Genomic DNA, 23423 nt, shown 5'->3' with positions numbered 1-23423 from the left:
CACCCGCCACCCCCTCCGGCCACCCCCTGTTTGCTGAGACACAGTTCCGTTCCTGGGTCTCACAGTGCCCGGGCAGCTGTCAGTGAGAAAGTATGTGGGGGAGGCTCCCATGTGTCGCTGACCCCTTAGCTCTCGGCCATTGGTTCCCCGTGATCCGGGTGAGGGGGAAACGCAGAGTGGGGGGGGGGACCCCAAACTGGGCGGGGGGAGGGGAAGGGGAGAGAGAAATGCCTTCCCTCAACAAGCTGCCTCAGAATTAGGGGCGTGTGCGGGCAGGTGCTGGAGTGCAGGCAGGGAGGGACCCCCGACCCCCAGGCCTGGTCCCGTTTTGTCCCTCCGTGTGCCCGCGTGGTCCTCCCAGGAGGACATGGACCCCGGAGGGGAGAGGGAAGGCACGGAGTGAAAACGAGAAGCGAAACTCCAGCTCTTGCCCCATCAGCATTCAGTGAGGTATAAGAAATAGGCTTGAACCGGACAGCTGGAGAGAGACAGACGGACAAACCTGCGGATCTGCCGGATTTTGCTGCTCACCCTCAACATGCCCCGGTTCCATCTCCTCCTCTGGCTACTGGTGGAGCTTGGGCGTTTTCACCTGTGTAAGTGCCGGCCGGGGTGTCCCGGTGCCCCCCCCCCAACTCCCACCCCCAGTCTCAGCCCCAGCCGGAGGGACTCGGGAAGCAGTAACGCTGACTTTCTAGGACCCCCTAGACCGGCTTCTTGGGGAGGGGGGTCTTAGCCTTCTGAGACTGGCCTGGCTTGGGGAGGGGGTTGTGAAGCGATTATATGGGGGTCAATGGGAGAGGGAAGCCAGTTCCGTGGACATCCAGAAATCAGGGGTTTGGTGAAGTGGGAAGAGAAACAGCCACACGGATGTTATGACCGGGCAGAGCTGCGGTGGGGGGGGGGGGGGCGTGGGCAGGGGGCTCTTGGAAGAAATTTATTGGAGTCTGGAGCCCCCTTTTTTTTAAGATGGGAAACACACCTGACGGGGCTTGCACTCAGGGGTCACTCCTGGTGGCACTCTGGGATGTGGGGGATCGAACTTGGGTTGGCCGTGTGCAAGGCAAGCGCCCTCCCCGCTGTGCGATCGCTCCGGCCATAGGGGGCTTGGTATTTTTGTGGGGGAGGGGAGGCCATTCCCAGCAGTGCCTGGGGTCCCTTTGGGGTGCCGCAGTTGGATTCCGTGGCTCCCTTTGCAGAGCTTCGCTCCTCTCTCTTGGGTTTTCTTCGACTTTTGGGGGGTCACACCTGATCATTCTCAAGGGTGACTCCTGGCTCTGCACTCAGGAATCACTCCTGGTGGTGCTTGGGGGAGCCTATGGGATGCTGGGATGGAATCCAGTCAGCCACGTGCAAGGCAAAACGCCCTCCCTGCCGGACTATCGTTTTGGCCCCAAAGATGCTAACTCTGATTTCTTTTCTTTTTCTTTGTCTTTTTTTTGGGGGATCACTCCCGGCAATACTCAGGGTTTACTCCTGGCTCTGCACTCAGGAATCACTCCTGGTGGTGCTTGGGGGACCTTATGGGATGCTGGGGATCGAACCTGGGTCGGCCATATGCAAGGCAAGCACTCTCCCTGCTGTGCTATTACTCCAGCCCTGCCAACTCTGGTTTCATCCCCAGCATGGTATCAGCCCCTCTGAGCACTGGCCAAGGGAGCACTCCTGAGCACATAGCCAGGAGGAAACCCCTGAGCACCACTAGGTGTCCCCCCCCCCCCAGCCCCCACCTCCCGGGACTCCATGGCATTTCACCACCCACCGCGGAGCTGACAGGACACACCTGTCCCCTCTTGTCTCTGCAGCTTCCGCCGACCCTGCGACGGTGGTCACTGGGTACCTGGGCCAGGCCGTGAAACTGCCCTGCCAGCACCCGTCCTGGTCCCCACTAAGCAACAGCATGTGCTGGGGCAAGGGCGCGTGTCCCAAATCCAAGTGCAAGAACGAGCTGGTGCACACGGATGGCACACGCATGCTCTCCAGGACCTCCTCCCGCTACAGCCTCCAGGGCCCCATCTCGCGGGGCAACGTGTCCCTGACCATCTCCAACACCCGGGTGAGTGACAGTAGCGTGTACTGCTGCCGCATCGAGGTGCCCGGCTGGTTCAATGACATCAAGAGGAACATCCGGCTGCAGCTGAAGAAGGGTGAGGGGACCCCGGGGTGCAGGGGGAGGCTAGGGACCAAGATTCAGAGGAGCCAGACCTGAGGCAGGGATGCCGGGAGGATTAAGGGGAAAAAAAAAGGTGGGAGCCATAGTCCAGTGGGGAGGGCATTTGCCTTGCACGTGACCAACCTGGGTTTGATCCCAGCATCCCATAGGGTCCCCCGAGCACCGCCAGGAGTAATTCCTGAGTGCAGAGCTGGGAGGAAGCCTTGAGCATCACTGAGTGTGCCCCCCACCAAAAGGAAAAAAAAAGAGAGAGATAGACCAAGAGTCCTGAATGCTTTCCACATACAATATTCATTTTTTAGAATTAAAAGAATAACAGGATTTTCTTTTCAATGACTGTTTCTTTTTGTTAAGGAACATCTAGATAAATTGGTTTCATAATTAGCCACGAAGTGAACCTTAACAAAATCTAAGCAATAGAGAATTTATAGAATATGTTCGCAGAACAAAATTTAATAAGAACAGAAATAAAGAATATGTGTGATAGCACAGCGGGTAGGGTGTTTGCCTTGCACGCAGCCAACATAGCCGACCCGAGTTCGATTCCTCCGCCCCTCTCGGAGAGCCCGGCACGCTATTGAGAGTATCTCGTCCGCACAGAAAAGCCTGGCAAGTTACTCGGGACGTATTTCATATGCCAAACACAGTAACAACAAAGTCTCACGATGGAGACATTACTGGGCCCGCTCAAGCAAATCGATGAACAACGGGAGGACAGTGACAGTGTGACAAAAACATCCTTTTTTTTTTTTTTTTTTTTTTTTTAGTGAAACACCATGAGGTACAGTTGTAGATTTACAAATTTTTGTGCTTGGGTTTCCGTTATATGATTTTTTTTTTTTGGCTTCTTGGATTATACCCGATGATGCTCACAGGTCTGTCATTCCTGACTCTGCACTCAGGAATCACTCCTGGCTGTACTCAGGGGACCCTATGGGATGTCGGGGATCGAACCCTGGTCAGTCGTGTGCAAAGCAAGCACCCTCTCTGCTGTGCTATCACTCTGGCCCCCAACTTGTCCAGAGTCTTAATCCTCCCTGCCCACTCTCGAAACTGTTCTTTCGGGGCTGGAGCGATAGCACAGCAGGTAGGGCACATGACCGACCCATGTTCGATGCCCAGCATCCCATAGGGTCCCCCGAGCACCACCTGGAGTAATTCCTGAGTGCAGAGCCAGGAGGAACCTCTGAGCATTACTGGGTGTGACAAAAAAAAAAAAAAAGAAAAAAGAAAAAAATTGAAACTGTTTTTTTTGTTATTGTTTTGATTTGGGGTCACACCTGGGCTTACTCCCAGCTCAGGAGTCATTCTTAGTGGTGCTCAGAATGGAACCCGAGTCGGCTGTGTGTCCCCCCTCCCCGCACTACTCTCGCTTGGGCCGGGGTTGCCCTATTTTCCCACCAACCACATCGATGGCTCCAAGTTGGCAAAGACGTTCTTTGTGATTGTTGAAAACGGGTCTGCAGCCCCTCACGATCGTCCTTTTCTAGAAGGTTGGCTGACCTCAGTACTTTCTGGGGCCTGTGCTAAGTTCCCTGACACTCGCCTCGAGTCTGACCCCGTAGAGGTCATGGTGATGTGGCACATTTAAGAGAGAGGGGGTGTCTGTTGGGTCATGGGGGGCTGATGACCACTGGACTCAAAGGACCGCTTGTTGGCATAAAATGTATATGGTTAAGGGTAGTAGAGATAAGGACCAGAAGGATTGCTCTATGGCTTGGAAGCCGGCCTCACATGCTGGGGGATCATTGAGGCTGCTCAGATAGAGAAGGGACCACCAAGTAAAGGATACTTGGAGGGTTCGCTCGGGATGGGAGATGCGGGCTGAAAGTAGACTATGGACCAAACATGATGGCCACTTAGTACCTGTATTGCAAACCACAACACCCTAAAGGAGAGAGTAAAAGGGAATGTGTCTGCCACAGAGGTGGCTGGTGGGGGTGGATGGGGTGGGGTGGGGGATGGGGGGAGGAATTACTGGGAACATTGGTGGTGGAGAACGGGGCACTGACGGAGTGTTGGGTACTTGATCATTATATGACTGAAATGTAAGCACGAAAGTTTGTAAGTCTGTAACTGTACCTCACTAAATATATATATATATGTATATATATATATATATATATATATATATATATATATATATGGGGCTGGAGCGATAGCACAGCCGTAGGGCATTTGCCTTGCACGCAGCCAACATGGCCGACCCGAGTTCGATTCCTCTGCTCCTTTCGGAGAGCCCGGCAAGCTACTGAGAAAGCTACTGAGAGTATCTCGTCCGCCTGGCAAGCTACCCGTGACATATTCCATATGCTAAACACAGTAACAAGTCTCATGATGTTACTGGGCCCGCTCGAGCAAATCGATGAACAACGGGAGGACAGTGACAGTGATATATATATATATGTATGTATATATATGTGTATATATATGATGGTTTGTTTTTTTTTTTTTTTGGTTGTTTTTTGGGGGGCACACCCACAGTGCTCAGAGCTTCCTCCTGGCTCTGTGCTCATGGTCCTTCTTTGTGATGCTCAGGGGACCTTGATATGCCAGGAATTGAGTCCAAAACTCTTGGCGGTGCTCACCGGACCCTATGGGAAGCTGGGGATTGAACTGTGGCTGGAGGTGTAGCACAGTGGGAGGGCGCTTACCTTCCATGCGACCGAACCGGGTTCAATTCCCTGGAGCCCGCCAGGAGTGACCCCTGAGTGCAGAGCCAAGAGGAAGTCCTGAGCACTGCTGGGTGAGAACCCCCCCCCAAGCCAAACACACAGAAATGGAAGTTGGCTCTCCTGTGGGCAGAACACTGGCTCAGCCCGTTAAGGTCCCTGCATCCTGGGCCAGTCTGTCCAGCTAGAATGGACGTGCCCTCCTGTGGGCTGTGTCCTGGGCTACTGTAAGCAGCCGAGACCAGGGCAGTGGATGGGGAGAGAGAAAGAGAAGGGGGGGGGGGAGAGAGAGAGAGAGAGAGAGAGAGAGAGAGAGAGAGAGAGAGAGAGAGAGAGAGAGATGAGTCCTGGATGTCCCTGAGGGAGAAGGGAGGCTGGGCCATAGCACAGCAGGGAGGACGCTTGCTTTGAAACGCTGCTGACCCGGGTTCAATCCCTGGTGTCCCCTAGGGCCCCCCGAGCACCGCCAGGAGTGATCCCTGAGTTGGGAGGAAGTTTCAAGTACAGCTGAGTGTGGCCCCAAATCAATGACAAGCAGAAAGCAAAGAGATGTCCCTTGGGGGGGTCTCCAACCCACCCCCCCACACACCACTGCACTTGGTAACCAAGCGTCTCCCCTGCCTGCCGGTTCCAGCCCAGGTGCCACGCACGACCCTCCAGCCGAGGACCACCACGATCACCACGACCAAGGCCTGGACCTCTAGCACACCTCTGCTTTCCACCACCGGGGCGCCCACCCCCGAAATCACCACCACAGCCCCGCCGCAAGCCAGCACGTGGGCCCCCGCCGCGGTGACCACCTGTCCCCTGAACACAGAGAGCTCCCTGCCAGCCACATCCCCGACACTCACCACGGAGCTGGCCATGTTCCCGACCCTTGCCACGGAGCCAGCTACGTCCTTGACCCTTGCTACAGAGCTGACCATGGAGCCGGCCATGGAAGGCACCACCACGTATACCAATGCAGGTTCGTCTGAGGTCCCCTGTGTTGGCTTTACTCTGGTGTGGGAGGGTCCTGGGTACCACGGAGCCAGCCACAGAAGGCACCACGTACACCGATGCAGGGTACCCCAGACAGGAGAGCACCTCCCCCGCCCAAGGTGGGCTTCTTGTCTCGAAGCTCGTGTGCTCTGGGCCCCAACTTCTCAGGTGGATGGGTTAGGGTCCATCCCACCCCCTCCTGGTACCTGGGTCTCCCCTTCCCTTCCAGGCTCTGTCTTCAAATACAGGCACATCCTGGGTGGGGGAGCGGCGTAGGGGAGGGTCTCCACATGAAACTCGGGGAACCCACAGTTCATCCAGGAAGGGGCAGGTGCTGTGTGGGTTCATCACTTGCCTCTCTCTCCTCTCTTTCTTTCTTTTTCTTTCTTTCTTTCTTTCTTCCTTCCTTCCTTCCTTCCTTCCTTTCTTTCTTTCTTTCTTTCTTTCTTTCTTTCTTTCTTTCTTTCTTTCTTTTCTTTCCCTCCCTCTTTCCCCCTTTCTTTCCTCCCTCCTCCTCTCCCTCTCCCTCTTTCTTTTCTTTTCTTTTTTTTCGGGGGGACTTTCACACCTGGCGATGCTCAGGACTTACTCCTGGCTCTGCACTCAGGAATCACTCCTGGTAGGGCTTGGGGGACCCTATAGGGTGCCAGGGATCGAACCTGGCTCGACAGTGTTTCAAAGCAAGCATCCTCCCTACTGTGCTATGACTCAATTTCCTCCCTTAGGGACATCTGGAACTCAGACATCACTATGTACTATCATTCTGGCCTACCTTTCTTTCTTTCTTTCTTTCTTTCTTTCTTTCTTTCTTTCTTTCTTTCTTTCTTTCCCTCTCTTCCTTCCCTCCTTCTTTTTTATTTTTTTTTTGATTTGGGGCCACCTCCAGCGATGTTCAGGACTTACCCCCCTGACTCTGCACGCAGGGATCACTCCTGGCGGGGCTTGGGGGACCCTAAAGGATGCCGGGGATCAAACCCAGGTTGGCCGTGTGCAGGGCAAACGCCCTTCCCACTGTGCTATGGCTCTGGCCCCAACTTGAGTTTCTCGGTTCTGTGGTGATGAGTCCCTTGGGTGCATCTGTGAATTCGGCCTTTTGAAAACGGAGCAAAAGTGGGTTCACGAGGCCCGGTGTATTTCCGGGGTATGGGTCTCTACCTCTTCAGAGGCAGGTCACTACCCTCCCCAAGTCCACTATTCCTACCCCCCGTCCCTCAGTCACCTCCCCACTTCACCTCTCCCCTGGGGACCCCGGTTCTGTGGGAACGGCCACGGGTTGGCGTGGGCTGGGCTTCGTCCCTTCTCTTGCCTTGGGCCCCACATCTGCGTGTGGCCACGTGGCTTCATCTCTCGCTTCTGCACACTCAGCCTTTGCGGGTTCTCCAGTTGCCCAGATGTGGCCATTGACCCAGCAGGGGAGGTCACTCCCGGTCACCCCTGGTTCCCACCCACCTGCTGACACCATCTCAGATGGCAGAGGGGTTTGAAGCAAGGCCCCTGCCTTACTCCCCGACTTTGTTCTTTTTTTTTTTTTTTTTGCTTTTTGGATCACACCTGGCAATGCTCAGGGGTTACTCCTGGCTCATGCACTCAGCAACTACTCCTGGCAGTGCTCAGGGGGGACCATATGGGATGCTGGGATTTGAACCCGGGTCAGCCAGGCAAATGCCCTATCCGTTGTGCTATCGCTCCAGCCCCCACTTTGTTCTTCTTAGTCCCGGTCTCACCTTCTGCCCTGCTGGGTTGCTCATCCCACTGCCCTGCCTCCCCCAGACCCCTGTGCCAGCTCTATCTCTGAGGGGCCACAAGGAGAAAGGACCCTAAGAGGGGCTGCCCACTGTCCCCTTGTACGCCCCACAAACACACACACTCTTTTTTTTTTCTCTTTGGGTCATACCCGGTGATGCGCAGGGGTTCCTCCTGGCTCTGCACTCAGGAATTACTCCTGGCGGTGCTCGGGAGACCCTATGGGATGCCGGGGATCGAACCCAGGTTGGCTGCATGCAAGGCAAATGCCCTCCCGCTGTGCTATCGCTCCAGCCCCCAAACGCACTCTGCAGGGACCAGGCCATGGGACAGCTGAGTTACTGGGGTTACATTTCTATGAACCTTTGCCCTTGCAAATAGCCGTCTTCAAAGGCAGCATTTGGGGCCCAGAGAACTCCACATAGCGCGGGGAGGGTGACTAATTGCCTTGCATGTGGCTGACCCGGTTCCGTCCCCAGCAACCCTTAGAGTTTCCTGAGCTTCACTGGGAATCAGCTCTGAGCACTGCCAGTGTGACCCCACGAATAAAAGGAAAAAAATTAATAAGTAACATTTGAGAGCTGGGGATGAGGTTAAGCACTAGAACCCTAGTGAGTCGCTCTGTGTTGGAGGTCCACCGTCTCTACTTACCTAGAACTGCTGGCACGATCGCAAACTTGCCACAGTCATCAATACAGTCCATGCAGTTACCGGTCATGGATGTACGTAGCATCTCTGAGGTTGGCCAGAGGAAGCGTAAGGGAGGAGCCCCCTACCCCATCCTCCCTCGTGGTGGTCTTGGCCGTCTCACGCTGCCTGCTCTTCTCTTCCCGGAGCAGAGATGGCCCCTACCCCTGGGCGCCCACAGATCCCCTCAGCTGCCACTTCCGGAGCCCCGGGCATGGCCTCTCTCCCCTCCAGGGGTGCGTGCAGGAGGGGGTCAGCGTGTGGGGTTCTGGTCCAAGGACAGATGGGACCCTGGGAAAGGGGGTGTCTGGGTGTCCTGTGTGTCTGACCAGCAGGGAGCAGAGTGGACACACGCCCGCAGCCCTCTGCAGTGGCCCATCTGGGATGTGACTGTCCCCTGGCCCTATGCCGCAGCCTCCCCCGTGAGACCCCCAGGGCTGCTCCCGGCTCTGCAAGGCAGCTGACTCCACGCCTGCCGACCTGCCAGGTGGCGGCCAACCCGGCTCCCAAGGCCCAGACCTGGGGGCCCCAAATACCATGTGATCACATAGAGCCTTGTCCCTGGGGACATGCAGAGGCCTCGGTGAGTGCTTGCCGTGTGGGCGAGTGTGCAAAGGCCTCAGTGCCTGCAGTGAGTGTGCAAAGGCCTCAGTGCCTGCAACAAGTATGCAAAGGCCTCGATGCCTGTAGTGAGTGTGCAAAGGCCTCAGTGCCTGCTGTGTGGGTGTGCAAAGGCTCAGGTATCCCGTGCTGTGTGAACGAGTGTGCAAAGCCGTGCTCTCTGGTGGTAGCAGTGGCAGGGACTCTCGCCGCTGTAGACAGGCCCCCAGGGGCAGGAAGATCAGTATTGGGGGGATCACCTGCACCCACAGGCTTTAGCTGTTCTGTTCTCCCAGCTCACACTGCCGGGCATCTGCCCTCCTGGGCTGACCTGCTGCGTGACCCTGGGGAAGTTACCACACCTCTCTGGCTTTCGTTTCCTCCTGGGGCCGGGGGAGGGGGGACTAATAAAGTCATCGTCCGTGAGCTCCGGAGACCATGGCTCAGCGCCCCGGTGTCTGTTTGGCCAAAGTGGGAAGTGGGGACGGTGAGTCCTGGGGCTCACGGCCAAGCGCTGGGCCACAGAGATGGACGTTCTCTGTTCTCTTCCTCGTCCGTCCCCAGAGTCCCAAACTTCAGTTCTTCCGTCCGGACCGGGGACAGCCACGCTGGACGTGAGCCATGTGTCCCATGGGGCAGGAGGTAAGGTGAGGGCAGGGGAGGGGCAGGAGGTGGGGCTGTATTGGGGGGTCTCTGCCATCTGCCAGCTGGTTTTGGGGTTTGGTGCCTCCCAGGAAAGAGAGGAGGAGGCCCACGTGGCCTGGCCTGGCCCTGCTCCAGAGGCCCCGCACCCCCGCACCCCGCACCCTGCACCCCTGCACCTTGCACCCCTGAACCCCACACCCCTACACCCCTGCACTCCGCACCCCTGCACCCCTGCACCCCACACCCCTGCACCCCTGCACCCCACATCCCTGCATCCCTGCATCCCTGCACCCCACACCCCTGCACCCCTGCACCCCACACCCCTGCACCCCTGCACCCCACATCCCTGCATCCCTGCATCCCTGCACCCCACACTCCTGCACCCCTGCATCCCTGCACCCCCTGCACTTTGCACCCCTGCACCCCACACCCCTACACCCCTGCACTTCGCACTCCTGTACCCTGCATCTTGCACCCCTGCGCCCCGCACCCCTGCATCCCTCACCCCTGCACCCCTGCACCCTGCACCCCTGTACCCTGCATCCTGCACCCCTGCACCCCGCACCCCTGCACCTCTGCACCCCTACACCCCGCATTCCGCACTCCTGTACCCTGCGCCCCCCACCCCTGCATCCCTCACCCCTGTACCCCGCACCCCTGTACCATGCATCCTGCACCCCTGCACCCCACACCCCTGCATCCCGCACCCCTGCACTCCGCACCCCTGCACTCCTGCACCTCGCACCCCTGCACCCCCACACTACTGCACCCCTGTACCCTGTCTGCTCTGCAGGGCTCTGCCAATCTGTCCTGTGTGAATTGCTTTGGCCTGTGTATCTGGAAAGGAACTGCGGTTTTTGTTGAGTTCACCCCAGTTCACTTGAGTTATTTGGGTTTTGTTTACTTGTTTTGGGGGTCACACCCAGCAGTGTTCAGGCCCGAGTCCTGGCGGTGCTCAGGATCTCCTATAGGACACCGGGGATGGAACCCAGGTCAGCTGCATGCAAGGCAAGCACCCTCCCCACTGGACTATCGCTCCGGCCCCTCCAGTGTTTGTTGAATGAGGGGTACCCAGGAAAGGTGTCCTGTTTACAGCCCCTCAGGAGAGCCGGTAGTGGCTTGGCCTCCCGCGTCTGCTTCCCACACACTCCGGCCTCATTTCACTTGTCTGGTTGGAGACAAAAATCTCAGGGAGCCCCACCCCCATCACGCCCTCCCCTCCCAAGCAGGATTCCTTGGTGTGGTGCCCCCACACTCATCCCCCAAGCTGAGATTCTGGAAGGCGAGACCCTTCACTCCATACCCCTGAGCATCCTGAGACCAGACTTGGAAAATTCTCACTGGGGGAGGTGGGGAGTATCATTTTATTTTTGGGTCACACCCGGCAATGCACAGGGGTTACTCCTGGCTCTGCAATCAGAAATTACTCGGCACCACTCAGGCAGTGCTTGGGGGAACCCTATGGAATGCTGGGAATCGAACCCAGGTTGGCCACGTGCAAGGCAAACACCCTCCCCGCCGTGCTAGCGCTCCAGCCTAAGTATCAATTTTTTCATGGGGGTGAAGGGTGTCCGCACACATTAGAATCGTGGTCGCTGCTAACAGTCAAGGCTGGGTGGACTGGATCGTGTTGGACACTGTCCATCATGGGGTAGGGGGGTTCCTTGGGGTGTGGGGTATCAGGGTCAGGGTCACCCAGGCCCCGCAGCACTGGGGCGTGAGTGAACTTAGGCGACCGGACTAGAGACTCGGGGCCCTTCCTAGTCTGCCCCAACTCCCAGACTGAGCGTGACCCCACGGGGACCCCCATTTGCCGAGAGACGCCAAGCCTGGGGTGAGCTGACTTGAGAGCTCTCGCTACCCAGGGGCACCTGGCAGCATTTTCCTCCCAAGAAACACCTTCAGGCCTCTAGAAAAATCTCATCTTTAGGGGCGGCAGCCTGGGAAATGGTGTGGGAAGAACGTGGCTCCTGTCAAGATTGTCCCGTGTTGTTGCGTTTTCGTTTCTCCTAAGATACACCCGAGATGTCCATAGCCAGCGAGGAACGGGAAGTGAAAGGGCCCCCAGCCATCCCCTAGCTTGTTCCCAGGGCCCCCCTGGGGGGTGCCGTGTCCTGAGGTCACTCGCACACAGCACCACAAACACAAGCGGCTAGTAACAACCCAGATGGGTGATTTGCTCAGCCTGAGGCCCAGCTCCGTAAAAAAATACACACACACACTCACACCCTGAGCTGTACCACCTCACACACACACAGACACACACACATACACACACCCTGAGCTGTACCACCTCACACACACATACACATACATCCTGAGCTATACCACCTCACACACACACACCTGAGCTGTGCCACCTCTCTCTCTCTCACACACACATACAAACACACACCCCGTGAGCTGTACCACCACACACACACAGACACACGCACACCCTGAGCTGTACCTCTACACACACACACCCTGATATGTACCACCTCACACACACACACACACACACACCCTGAGATGTACCACCACACACACACAGACACACACACACACACCCTGAGCTGTACCACCTCACGCACACACACCCTGAGCTGTACCACCTCACACACATACCCCGAGCTGTACCACCACACACACACACACATACACACACCCTGAACTGTACCACCTTACACACACACACATACACACACACTGAGCTGCACCACCACACACACACAAACATACCCTGAGCTGTACCACCTCACACACACACACCCTGAGCTGTGCCACCTCACACACACACCCTGAGATGTACCACCTCACACACATACATACACACACTGAGCTGTACCACCACACACACACACATACACACACCCTGAGCAGTACCACCTCACACACACACATACACACACACTGAGCTGCACCGCACATACACACACACACCCAGAGCTGTACCACCTCACACACACATCCTGAGCTGTACCACCTCACACACACACACCCTGAGCTGTGCCATCACACACACACACACACCCTGAGTTGTACCACCTCACACACACATACACACACCCTGAGCTGTGCCACCACACACACACACATACACACACCCTGAGCAGTACTACCTCACACACATACACACACACACACTGAGCTGCACCACACATACACACACATACCCTGAGCTGTGCCACCTCACCACACACACACACACCCTGAGCTGTACCACCTCACACACACACCCTGAGCTGTACCACCTCACACACACACACCCTGAGCTGTGCCATCACACACTCACACACACCCTGAGCTGTACCACCTCACACACACACACATACACACACCCTGAGCTGTGCCACCACACACACACACACATACACACACCCTGAGCAGTACTACCTCACACACATACACACACACACACACACTGAGCTGCACCACACATACACACACACACCCTGAGCTGTGCCACCTCACGCACACACACACACACCCTGAGCTGTACCACCTCACACACACACACCCTGAGCTGTACCACCTCACACACATACCCCGAGCTGTACCACCTCACACACACACATACACACACCCTGAGCTGTACCACCTCACACACACATACACACACCCTGAGCTGTACCACCTCACACACATACCCCGAGCTGTACCACCTCACACACACACATACACACACCCTGAGCTGTACCACCTCACGCACACATACACACACACTGAGCTGCACCACCACACACACACCCTGAGCTGTACCACTTCACACACACACACATCCTGAGCTGTACCACTTCACACATACACACATCCTGAGCTGTACCACTTCACACATACACACCCTGAGCTGTACCACCTCACACACACACATACACACACCCTGAGCAGTACCACCTCACACACACACATGCACACACACTGAGCTGCACCACACATACACACACACCCTGAGCTGTACCACCTCACACACACCCTGAGCTGTACCACTACACACACATACGCACCCTGAGCTGTACCACCTCACACACATACACACACCCTGAGCTGTGCTACCTCACACACACACACACACACACTGAGCTGTGCCACCTCACGCACACACACCCTGAGCTGTACCACCTCACACACACACACACACCCTGAGTTGTACCACACACACACAGATACACACACTCTGAGTTGTACCACCACACACACACACAGACACACAGATACACACATCCTGAGCTATACCACCTCCCCCAGGTCATCTGCTCTGCATGGCTCCTGTCACCTTCTCTCCCTGTGACCGGCAGCAGCTGACAACTCTGCAGGACTTCCTTCTTGGTGCTCTCATCCTCCCACCTGGCCTTTGTCACCCCCTCAGGGGGTCTGTCCCCACTGGGTGGTGCATTACCCTGTCCCCAGCTCCAGACTCAGTCCCCAACCCAGCGTCTCACTTGCTAATTGCATAGTCCGAAGACGAAGCATGTGATTGTGACCAGGGCCATAGTTCAGCTGGGAGGGTGCTGGCCTTGCATGCAGACCACCCAGGTTCGACCCCCGGCACCCCATAGGGTTCCCTGAGCCGGTCAGCAGTGATGCCTGAGCTCATGGCATGGTCAAAGGGAATCCAGGACAACCCCTAGACTGCCTGCGGGCCACTGCTGGGTGTGGCCCCTAAATAAACAAATCAGAGCCAGCCTCTGAAATTCCCTGCAGATTTTTCAATCCCTTATTTCCGAGGGGCAACAAATCATAGAGGGAAATATGTGTATATTTCTCTCTCTCTCTCTCTCTCTCTCTCTCTCTATATATATATATATATATATATATATATATATATATACCTCTCAGAGAGCCCAGCAAGCTACCGAGAGTACCCCACCCGCACGGCAGAGCCTGGCAAGCTCCCTGTGGCATATTCAATATGCCAAAACCAGTAACAATAACGGGTCTCATTCCCCTGACCCTGAAGGAGTCTCCAATACGGCACCATTGGGAAGGATGAGTAAGGAGAGGCTGCAAAAAAAATCTCAGGGCTGGGACAAATGAAGACGTGACTGGTGCCCTTTAGAGTAAATCGATGAACAATGGGATGACAGTGATACAGGAATCTCCAAGGAGAAAAGTAATTAACCCTTTTATTTCCCGTTTCAGCCTCAGAGACCTCGCAGGGCCCAGCAGGAGTGGAGGAGGTGAGCATGTTTGGGCTCCAGGACACCCCAGGGGAGGTTTTGCAGAGAGTGGGGGAGGGGGAGGGGGCCACTGTGTGTCCAGGCAAGGGACAGTGGGCAGCCAGCTCTGCCTTGCCCTAGAGGCAGCTGCTCCAGAAAGCAAAAGGCAGGAAACTCTGGTCTGGCCCCATGCAGGACCAGGATGTAGCATTTCTGTGTGCCTCCTGGGGGGGGGGGGGGCAGGGGGCTTTGGCAGAGCCCACGCGGTCCCCAGCTTGGACTCTGGGTTTTTGAGGGTCCCCCCTCAGGTCCCCCCAGCGAGGGGACCGGCAGCAGCGATTATGCCAAAGAAGGGCCCCCAGTCCCGCCTCCCCCCTCCCTTCCGCTTTAGAACAGGGACTGTCCCTCATGATTTTTTTGTGGTGGTTTTGTTTTGGGGCCACATCCGGCGATGCTCAGGGCTTCCTCTTGGCTCTGCACTCAGAGATCACTCCTGGTAGTGCTTGGGGCAACCCTATGGGATGCTGGGGATCGAACCCGGGTCTGCAGCAGTGCAAGGCAAGTGCCCTCTGCGCTGGACTATTATTGCTCTGACCCCCAGTCCCTGTCGGTTTGGAAGCTGAAAAAGCTGACTTGCAATCCCGTTGCTGACACCTCCCCACATCCCCCAGAAATTAAGGCTTGTCTGTACAACTATATTCTCCACGCTCGGGTGTCGGGAAGTGTGTGGGGTGCGGTGAGCACAAGCCGGGGAAACCCGCTTGCACAGAACAAACAGGGCTGGAGCACAGGTAGAGGCTGCCTGGAGCCCATAGCACAGAGGGGAGGGTGCTGGTCTTGCAGACCGCAGACCCGGGTTCGATCCCCAGCCCCCCATCAAGTCCCCTGAGCCCCGACAGGAGTAATTCCTGAGTGCAGAGCCAGGAGTCAGCCCTGAGCATCTCTGTAGCAGGGGTCCCCCACCCCCACCCCCAGGTCCCAGCCTGGGGCAAACGCCTTACCCGCACTTACCCATCAGTGTGTGTGACCCTCCTTCCCCAAACAAAACAACCCCCCCCCAAAAAAAGGGGAAGTGCAGAGGTTAAGGTGCTTGCCTTGCACATAGCCAACCTTGATTTGAGCCCACACACAAGCTTCCCCCACACACACCCCACCAGGAGTGAACCCTGAGCACTGAGTCAGGAGTCAGCCCCCAGCACAGTCAGGAGTGGCCCTCAAACCAAAAATTAAAATAAAATAAAATATAATATAATAAAAGGTCGGCACAGCCAGCTTGTTTAAAAAGTGTGTTTCGCCCAGGGCCCAAGTATTTAGTAAGGGAAGTGATTTTTGTGGCCTGCCACTTCTGCAAATCTCATCGCTGGGCGGCTTCCCAGAGGGGCAGGGGCCTCCTGGTTCCTTCCCTGTCCCCTGCAGGGTCACACGCTGATGTTAGCAGCCCTGGAAGCTCCGAGGTGCCCAGGAGAGATGGCAGATGAGATACTGGAGATTTGGTTCCATCTTCAACTTTCTCTCATTTCTTTTCTAAAGGAAAGGACGTTCAGGGGGCCCAGGCCAGGATGTGAGTTGTGGTAGGGCAGAGGATGGGTACTCACCTCCAGCCTACACCCCAGGGCTCAGATGTTGGAAAACTCAGGGTTTCTAAATTTGGGTCAGTGGGGTAGTGCTGCAGGCTTTTATTTGTTTATTTATTTAAATATTTATTTATTTTTTATTTTTGGGTCAGACCCAGCGATGCACAGGGGTTCCTCCTGGCTGTGCACTCAGGAATTACTTCTGGCGGTGCTCAGGGGACCCTATGGGATGCTGGGAATCGAACCCGGGTTGGCCACGTGCAAGGCAAATGCCCTATGGCTCCAGCCCCTGCTGCAGGCTTGTAGATCTGTGTTTAAATTCTGGTCTGTGAGAGGTGTGAGAGGGTTGGAGTGATAGCACAGCGGGAAGGGCATTTGCCTTGCACGTGGCCAACCCAGGTTTGATTCCCAGCATCCCATAGGGTCCCCCGAGCACCGCCAGAAGTGATCCCTGAGCACAGAGCCAGGAGGAAGCCCTGAGCACCACCAAGGCTGCCTCCTCCCCCCAAAAATCGAGAGTCTGGAGAGATAGGACAGTGGGTAGGACGCTCACTGGGCAGACAGCAACCCGAGTTCAATCCCTGACACCCCATAGGATCTCTTGAGCCCTGCCAGGAGTGGTCCCTGAGCACAGAGCCAGGAGTCAGCCCTGAGCACCACCAGGAGTCATCCCCACCCCCCAGAATAACAAATCTGGATCCGAGCAATAGTCCAGCTGGGAGGGCGTTTGCCTTGCGCAGGGCTGATCCAGGTTTGGTCCCCGGCACCCCATAGGGTCTCCCAACCTCCACAAGGAGTCATTCCTGAGCACAAAGCCAGGAGTCAGCCATGAGCACTGCTAGGGGTAGTAAATTTAAATTTATTAAGTATCTCGCCCACACGGCAAAGCCTGGCAAGCTCCCCGTGGTGTATTCGATATGCCAAACACAGTAACAAGTCTCATGATGTTACTGGGCCCGCTTGAGCAAATCGATGAACAACGGGAGGACAGTGCTACAGTGCAGAATAAATTTAAACAGGGGCTGGAGTGATAGCACAGCGGGTAGGGCGTTTGCCTTGCACGCGGCCGACCCGGGTTCGATTCCCAGCATTCCATATGAGCACCGCCAGGAGTAATTCCTGAGTGCAGAACCAGGAGGAACCACTGTGTGATGCCGGGTGTGACCCAAAAAGCAAACAACAACAACAACAACAACAACTAAAGAAACTTAAAGAAATCAATAAATTCTGGTTTGTTAGGCAGGCCATGCTTTGGTTCGGAGGCACACAGGGTGGGCGAGGCAGGGGCAGTGAGGGGCTGCCGGGGTGCCGGCTGGGCACTGAGGAGACCCTCTCCTCCCCGCCCTGTCACCAGATCCAAATGACAGACCACCGTGATCTGCTGATGGTCATCGTCCCCTCTGTGGGCCTGCTGCTCTTCCTGATCTTGCTCGTCGTTCTCCTTCGAGGTAAGGAGGCTGGGACCTGGGGGTGGGGGTGGGGGGCCCCTGCTACAGAGACTCCCCACCCCCACTGAGGGGATGGGTGCCACTTCCTATCTGTTCGCGCGGTGCCCTCACGACTCCGTGCCCAGGTAGGGGGCTCGGCCTGTCCGGGACGGGGGAGGGGGACCCAGCCCCATCTCTACAAAAGGTTGTTTTTGTTTTGGGCCACACCCAGAGAAGTTACTCCTGGCTCTGTGCTCAGGAATCACTCCTAGAGGTACTCAGGGGAGGGGCTATATGGGATGCTGGGGATCGAACCCGGGACGGCCGAGTGCAAGGCAAACGCCCTCCTTGCTGTGCTAGAGAGGCTCAGGCTCTGGCCCCTCTATGAGATTCTGAGATTCCGGGGTGCTCTTACAGCAGATGGGTGGGGGGTGATAAACAAAGGAAGGGAGGGGGTCATTTTGTGGGCAGGGGGTCAGGGGTCTTGTTCTTTTTTTTTTCCTTTTTGGGTCACACCCAGAAATGCTCAGGGGTTCCTCCTGGCTCTGCACTCAGGAATCACTCCTGGCAGTGCTCAGGGGACCACATGGGATGCCGGGGATCGAACCCGGGTCGGCTGTGTGCAAGGCAAACGCCCTACCCGCTGTGCTATCGCTCCAGCCCCTCCGGGGTCTTGTTCTGAGCCGGCTCTCTGGTGTTGCTCTGGGTATATCTGAACCTCAGACTTGCCTCCAACAGCAAAGGGCCTGGCCTAGCCTCCTTCCCCCGTCAAGAGGACCCCGGGAAGCAATCCCACCCTAAACCCTCCCTGAAGCAAGCGTTCTCCGCCCCCCGACACCTGCAGGCTCAGACCCTGAGCCCTGAGCAGAAGAACTTGCATATTCTCAACTGCGTTTGTTTGTTTTGTTTTTGGACCACCCTGACCTTCCTCCTGGCTCTGTACTCACTCAGGGATCACTCCTGGCGGGACTCGGAGGGGAGGGGTCCTATGGGATGCCGGGGACTCATGGAGGGCAAGTGTCCTTCCTGCTGTACCTCCAGCTGCTAATTATTATTATTATTATTATTATTATTATTATTATTATTATTATTATTTGGAGGCAGGAGGCTTGATTTTATCTCATAGCCAGTCCTAGGATTGGAGCGATAGCACCGTGGGTAAGGCGTTTGCCTTGCACGCAGCCGACCTGGCCGACCCAGGTTCGATTCTTCCACCCCTCTCGGAGAGCCCAGCAAGCTACCAAGAGTATCTCGCCTGCATGGCAAAGCCTGGCAAGCTCCCCGTGGCGTATTTGATATGCCAAACACAGTAACAACAAAGTCTCACAATGGAGACGTTACTGGCTTGATCAAATTGATGACAACGGGAGGACAGTGACAGTGACAGCTAGTCCCAGAAAGGAGTGCTGAGCACACATCCCCAAGGAGCCATAGGGCTGCAGCCTGGGTGGGAAAGCCCCTCCGAGGCCCCCTCCCTCCACCCAGTGCCCTATTGGGCATCCCCAAGACCCGTCCCGGATCCTTCTCCAAGTGGCGCCCGCCTTCCACTGTCAGCTGGAGGAAATCACAGGGAGCCTTTGGAACTCTGAGTGGGCCCGGAGCCCAGCTGGAATCAGCCCCCCCTGACCACCAGCCTCCCCCCTCCCCCGGCCTGCCCCAGCCACCAGGCATGTCACTGCAGAGCAGAGACACTTCCAGGGGCCGAGGGAAAGTCTCCCCAGGACTCTCCAATCCTCCCCCAATCCCATCTCCCAGAACCCCACCTGGACACCCTCCACCCCGGCACCCCTCCCCTCCCACAAACACACACCTGCTCAGCACCTGGCTTTGTTTCTGCAGGGAAAATCACAGAGAACGTCTGCTTCCAGAAACACAGCAGGTGACTGGAGGATGGGGGTCTGGGGGCTCCCCCGGTTCTGGGCGGACAAGAGGGGGGGTCTGGCTTGGAGAACCTCATGCCCATGTGCAGGCCAGGCTTGGATGATGCACTTGGCCAGCAGGGAGGGGGCACTTTAGTTTTAGGGATTATTATTATTATTATTAATTATTATAGCACAGCGGGTAGGGTATTTGCCTTGCATGTGGCCGACCCAGGTTCGATTCCTCCGTCCCTCTTGGAGAGCCCGGCAAGCTACTGAGAGTATCCTGCCTGCATGGCAGAGCCTGGCAAGCTCCCTGTGGCGTATTCGAGATGCCAAAAACAGTCACAACAAGTCTCAAAATGGAGACATTATTGGTGCCTGCTCAAGCAAATCAATGAACAATGGGACAACAGTGCTACAGTGCTATTATTATTATTATTATTATTATTATTATTATTATTTGTTTTTTGGGGTCACACCCAGTGATGCTCGGGGGTTACTCCTGGCTCTGCACTCAGGAATTACTCCTGCTGGTGCTCAGGGGACCCTATGGGATGCTGGGAATCGAACCCAGGTCAGCCACATGCAAGACAAATGCCCTGCCCACTGTGCTATTGCTCTGGCCCCCGGAGGTGCCATTTAACAGAAGGAGAGAGGAGAGAGCAGCGGCCCAGGGAAGGGGTCCACCCGCCTTCCCCCCCGACACACACACACACACTCATCCGCCATGGGGTGACCTCCTCTGAGGATAGGGACGCTCCTTGTAAAGGAACTGGGGGCTCTGTCCTGCTCTCTAACTTAGGGGAAAGAAATGAAATGACAGGACTGGCTTTATTTTTGTTTGGGGGCCACTTCCGGCCATGCTCAGGGGTTACTCCTGGCTCTGCACGCAGGGATCGCTCCTGGTGGTGCTCGGAGGAACCTGTGGGATGCCGAGGATCAACCCCAGGCCAGCCCCCACTCCTTGTCCCAGGAAATGAAGGGCTTTGGGCTGAACCCAGGCCTGGTGCTCACCCAACATTTGCACCAACCCCCCACCCCACCACACCACCCAGCCACCTACACTGTCTGTTCCCAGATCTGTTAAGGGGCTCCTTTCATTTTCATTTCATTTCATCATCCTGTTATTCGTCGATTGCCTCGAGCAGGCCCCAGTAACGTCTCTTTCATCCTAGCCCTGAGATTATATTCAAGGCTCTTTAGGAGAATGAGACCCATCATTGTTACTGGTATTTGGCATATTTGGTGCACCATGGGGAGTTTGCCAGACTCTACCCTGTGGGCAGGCTATATTCGATAGCCTGCAAGTTTGTCCTACTTTGGACAAGGGGCTCCTTGTTAAAAAAAAAAAAAACTCAGAAATACCTTCTTCATCCTCCCTGCCTCAGTTTCCCCTCTGAGTCCACAAGGCCCCCTCCGAGCACTGCCTCAGTGCTTCTCTTTCCAGGCTGGAGGAGAGCAAGCGGGGCCTCAACGGCATGCAGCGCAGAGGGGAGGATGAGGATGAGGATGGCTTATTCACACTCTGAAGACCTGCTTTGTCCGGGGGAAGTCCCCACCCCACCCTGTGTCAGGTCCCCTGGGGCAGGACCTGGAGGGGGTGGGAAGGACTTGAGAGACTGCTCCTTCTCTGCGCTGGGCTCCAGTCCCCTCCATTGTGTGCCTGCCGGGTCGTCTTCCCCCTGGTGATCCTTGAATGCCTCCCTGAACGGGGAGCTCACTCCCACTTCACACCCTCCTGACACCTGGAATCTGAGCCCCGCCATATCTCACCGATGAGATATTTTGCGTTGGATGCCAGGGGCAGACACAGAACCTGGTTTTCTGACCCATGTGCACCCCAGTCGCTCAAATGAGACCTTGTTCCGGGTTCCGGTTTCTGATTTCTCCTCCACCCTCATCTGCGTTTGCGTCTTTTGGAGTCCCGTGCCCTGGGCCCCTGGGCTGTGTCGCAGGGGCAGGCAGCCCCACCCTCAGTGATGCAGAGACACCCCCCTGCCCGCCCTCACCGACTCTTCACTCCCCCTCTTAAGACCCCGAAGTCTTCTGATTGTCTCTGTTTCTTATTTGAGGGTCTTGACAGGCGTTCACGGGGTGCGTGCGAATTCTCTCCTGGGGAGCTGGCATGAACCCCAGAGCGGGCGCCAGGCTGGTAAGGGGGTCCCCACTCCTCTGGACAGAAGTCAGAGCACCCCACTTCTAGAGAGCATCAGAGTCACTTCAGATGGAGGTGAAGTGACTGGGAGAGGTATCACACCTACGCCGCACCCCTAGGGGATGCCCCCTCCCCCACCGTGTGGACAGAAGGGTGGGAAGGTCATGAGAGGGACGGGAGGTGGGGGAGGCCTGAGCATGGGTAAGTCACAGGGGGGACTGGCAGAGTGTCACCGCAATAAAGCCCGTCTCTCACCAGCTGGTCTGGGTCAGAGCAGGAAACAACCGTCTACCCCCTCGGTTTGTTTGCTAGATTACTTCACAGGCTCGGACCAACCCCAACAGTTGGTTAGAGGAGGAAATGGGGCATCACTCTCACCCCGGTGTGGACCTGGGAAAAAGGAAGCAGGTTACAAATGGGGGTCTTATTAACAAATAAAACATGTCGATCGGCAGGAGAAAGCAAGTCAGTCGCAGCTGAAGCTTCATCGGCCCCTCTTGACAGCTGACCCGGGGCAGCTTTGGTCCTGTTGTGGTCCATCCCGTCCATCCCCTGCTCTGGGCCTGGTCCTATGCCCGGAAGTGAAGATGCACAGTGAGAAAATGTCCTTCTGGTCTGTTCCCGTCAAAGCGAACGCCAGCACACTTTCTAACTTGTATTTTTTTTTTTTTTACTTTTTTTGGGGGGGGTCACACCCAGCAATGCTCAGGGGTCACTCTTGGCTCTGCACTCAGAAATCACTCCTGGCGGTGCTTGGGGGACCATATGGGATGCTGGAGATTGAACCCAGGTCGGCTGCGTGCAAGGCAAACGCCCTACCCGCTGTGCTATCGCTCCGGCCCCTCTAACTTGTATTTTAATGACTGAAAATGAGATTAAAAATAGCCCCCACCCTTTTTCTTAGGTCCTGTCCAAATTATGAACTAGTGTTTCTTCATTGTAGAAACCATTCTTTACAGTGAAAAGAAAAATAAAACCCCGAGTTGGATACAGACCTCTATGTATTTTATTCCATGCTGCGGTTAAGCCAAATCAAAAGCTGTGAGAATAAAAAAAAAAAAAAAGAGTTCTCCAGGAAGTGTGTGGATGGGCAAGTGGTTTATTCACAGGTTGTAGTTTCTGTTTTGCAAAACTACCAAACTTTACAAAAAATGTCACCCTGCATGACATCAGATGTTATTCATAACCAGCAATAGAAAACGAATTTTCTACGGTTGCTTTTCGGCAGATCTGAGTGTTGGGGTAAAGTCCCAAATAATAATGGTGAGTCTGGTGTCAAAATATTGAATGTAATCAAAGTAGAGAGAGAGAGTAATGTGGAAATCATCTGCCCCACAGGTAGGGGGAGGGTGTGGGATGGGGGTATACTGGGGTTCTTGTGGTGGAAAACGGGCACTGGTGAAGGAACGGGTGTTTCATCGTATGACTGAGACTTCAGCTTTGTAACTGCTCTTACTGTGATTCAATAAATAAAATTATAAAAAGGGGGGGGAGAATGTCACCCTTTCTTCTCCTTGTCATTGAGTCCTGAATTTTTTTTTTTAAGTTTTTTTGTTGCATTTTAGATGACAGTGCAAGTGTTTGGTCGACTTTTCATATGCGTATAAAAATCCTGTTAGGGGGCTGGAGCAATAGCACAGCAGGTAGGGTGTTTGCCTTGCACGCGGCCGACCCGGGTTCGATTCCCAGTATCCCATATTGTCCCCTGAGCACTGCCAGGGGTAATTCCTGAGCCAGGAGTAACCCCTGTGCATCGCCAGGTGTGA

At 55.7% G+C, this 23423-nt stretch overlaps 1 protein-coding gene across 1 annotated transcript; it reads left to right on the top strand.

The window, feature by feature from the left end:
* The first annotated feature begins 499 nt into the window (after positions 1-499).
* Positions 500-22893, top strand: TIMD4 (T cell immunoglobulin and mucin domain containing 4). Its single transcript, XM_056113108.1, has 8 exons — positions 500-596; positions 1806-2147; positions 5480-5812; positions 9421-9498; positions 14623-14660; positions 17568-17661; positions 19480-19519; positions 20950-22893. Exons 1-8 carry the CDS (start codon positions 539-541, stop codon positions 21029-21031), a joined length of 1065 nt encoding a protein of 354 aa, XP_055969083.1. The 5' UTR covers positions 500-538; the 3' UTR covers positions 21032-22893.
* The last annotated feature ends 530 nt before the right edge of the window (positions 22894-23423 follow it).

This window comes from Sorex fumeus, unplaced genomic scaffold (assembly GCF_029834395.1).
Source record: "Sorex fumeus unplaced genomic scaffold, SorFum_2.1 ptg000019l, whole genome shotgun sequence".
NCBI classification, from domain to species: domain Eukaryota; kingdom Metazoa; phylum Chordata; class Mammalia; order Eulipotyphla; family Soricidae; genus Sorex; species Sorex fumeus.
This window is presented reverse-complemented; position numbering and strand designations above follow the sequence as displayed.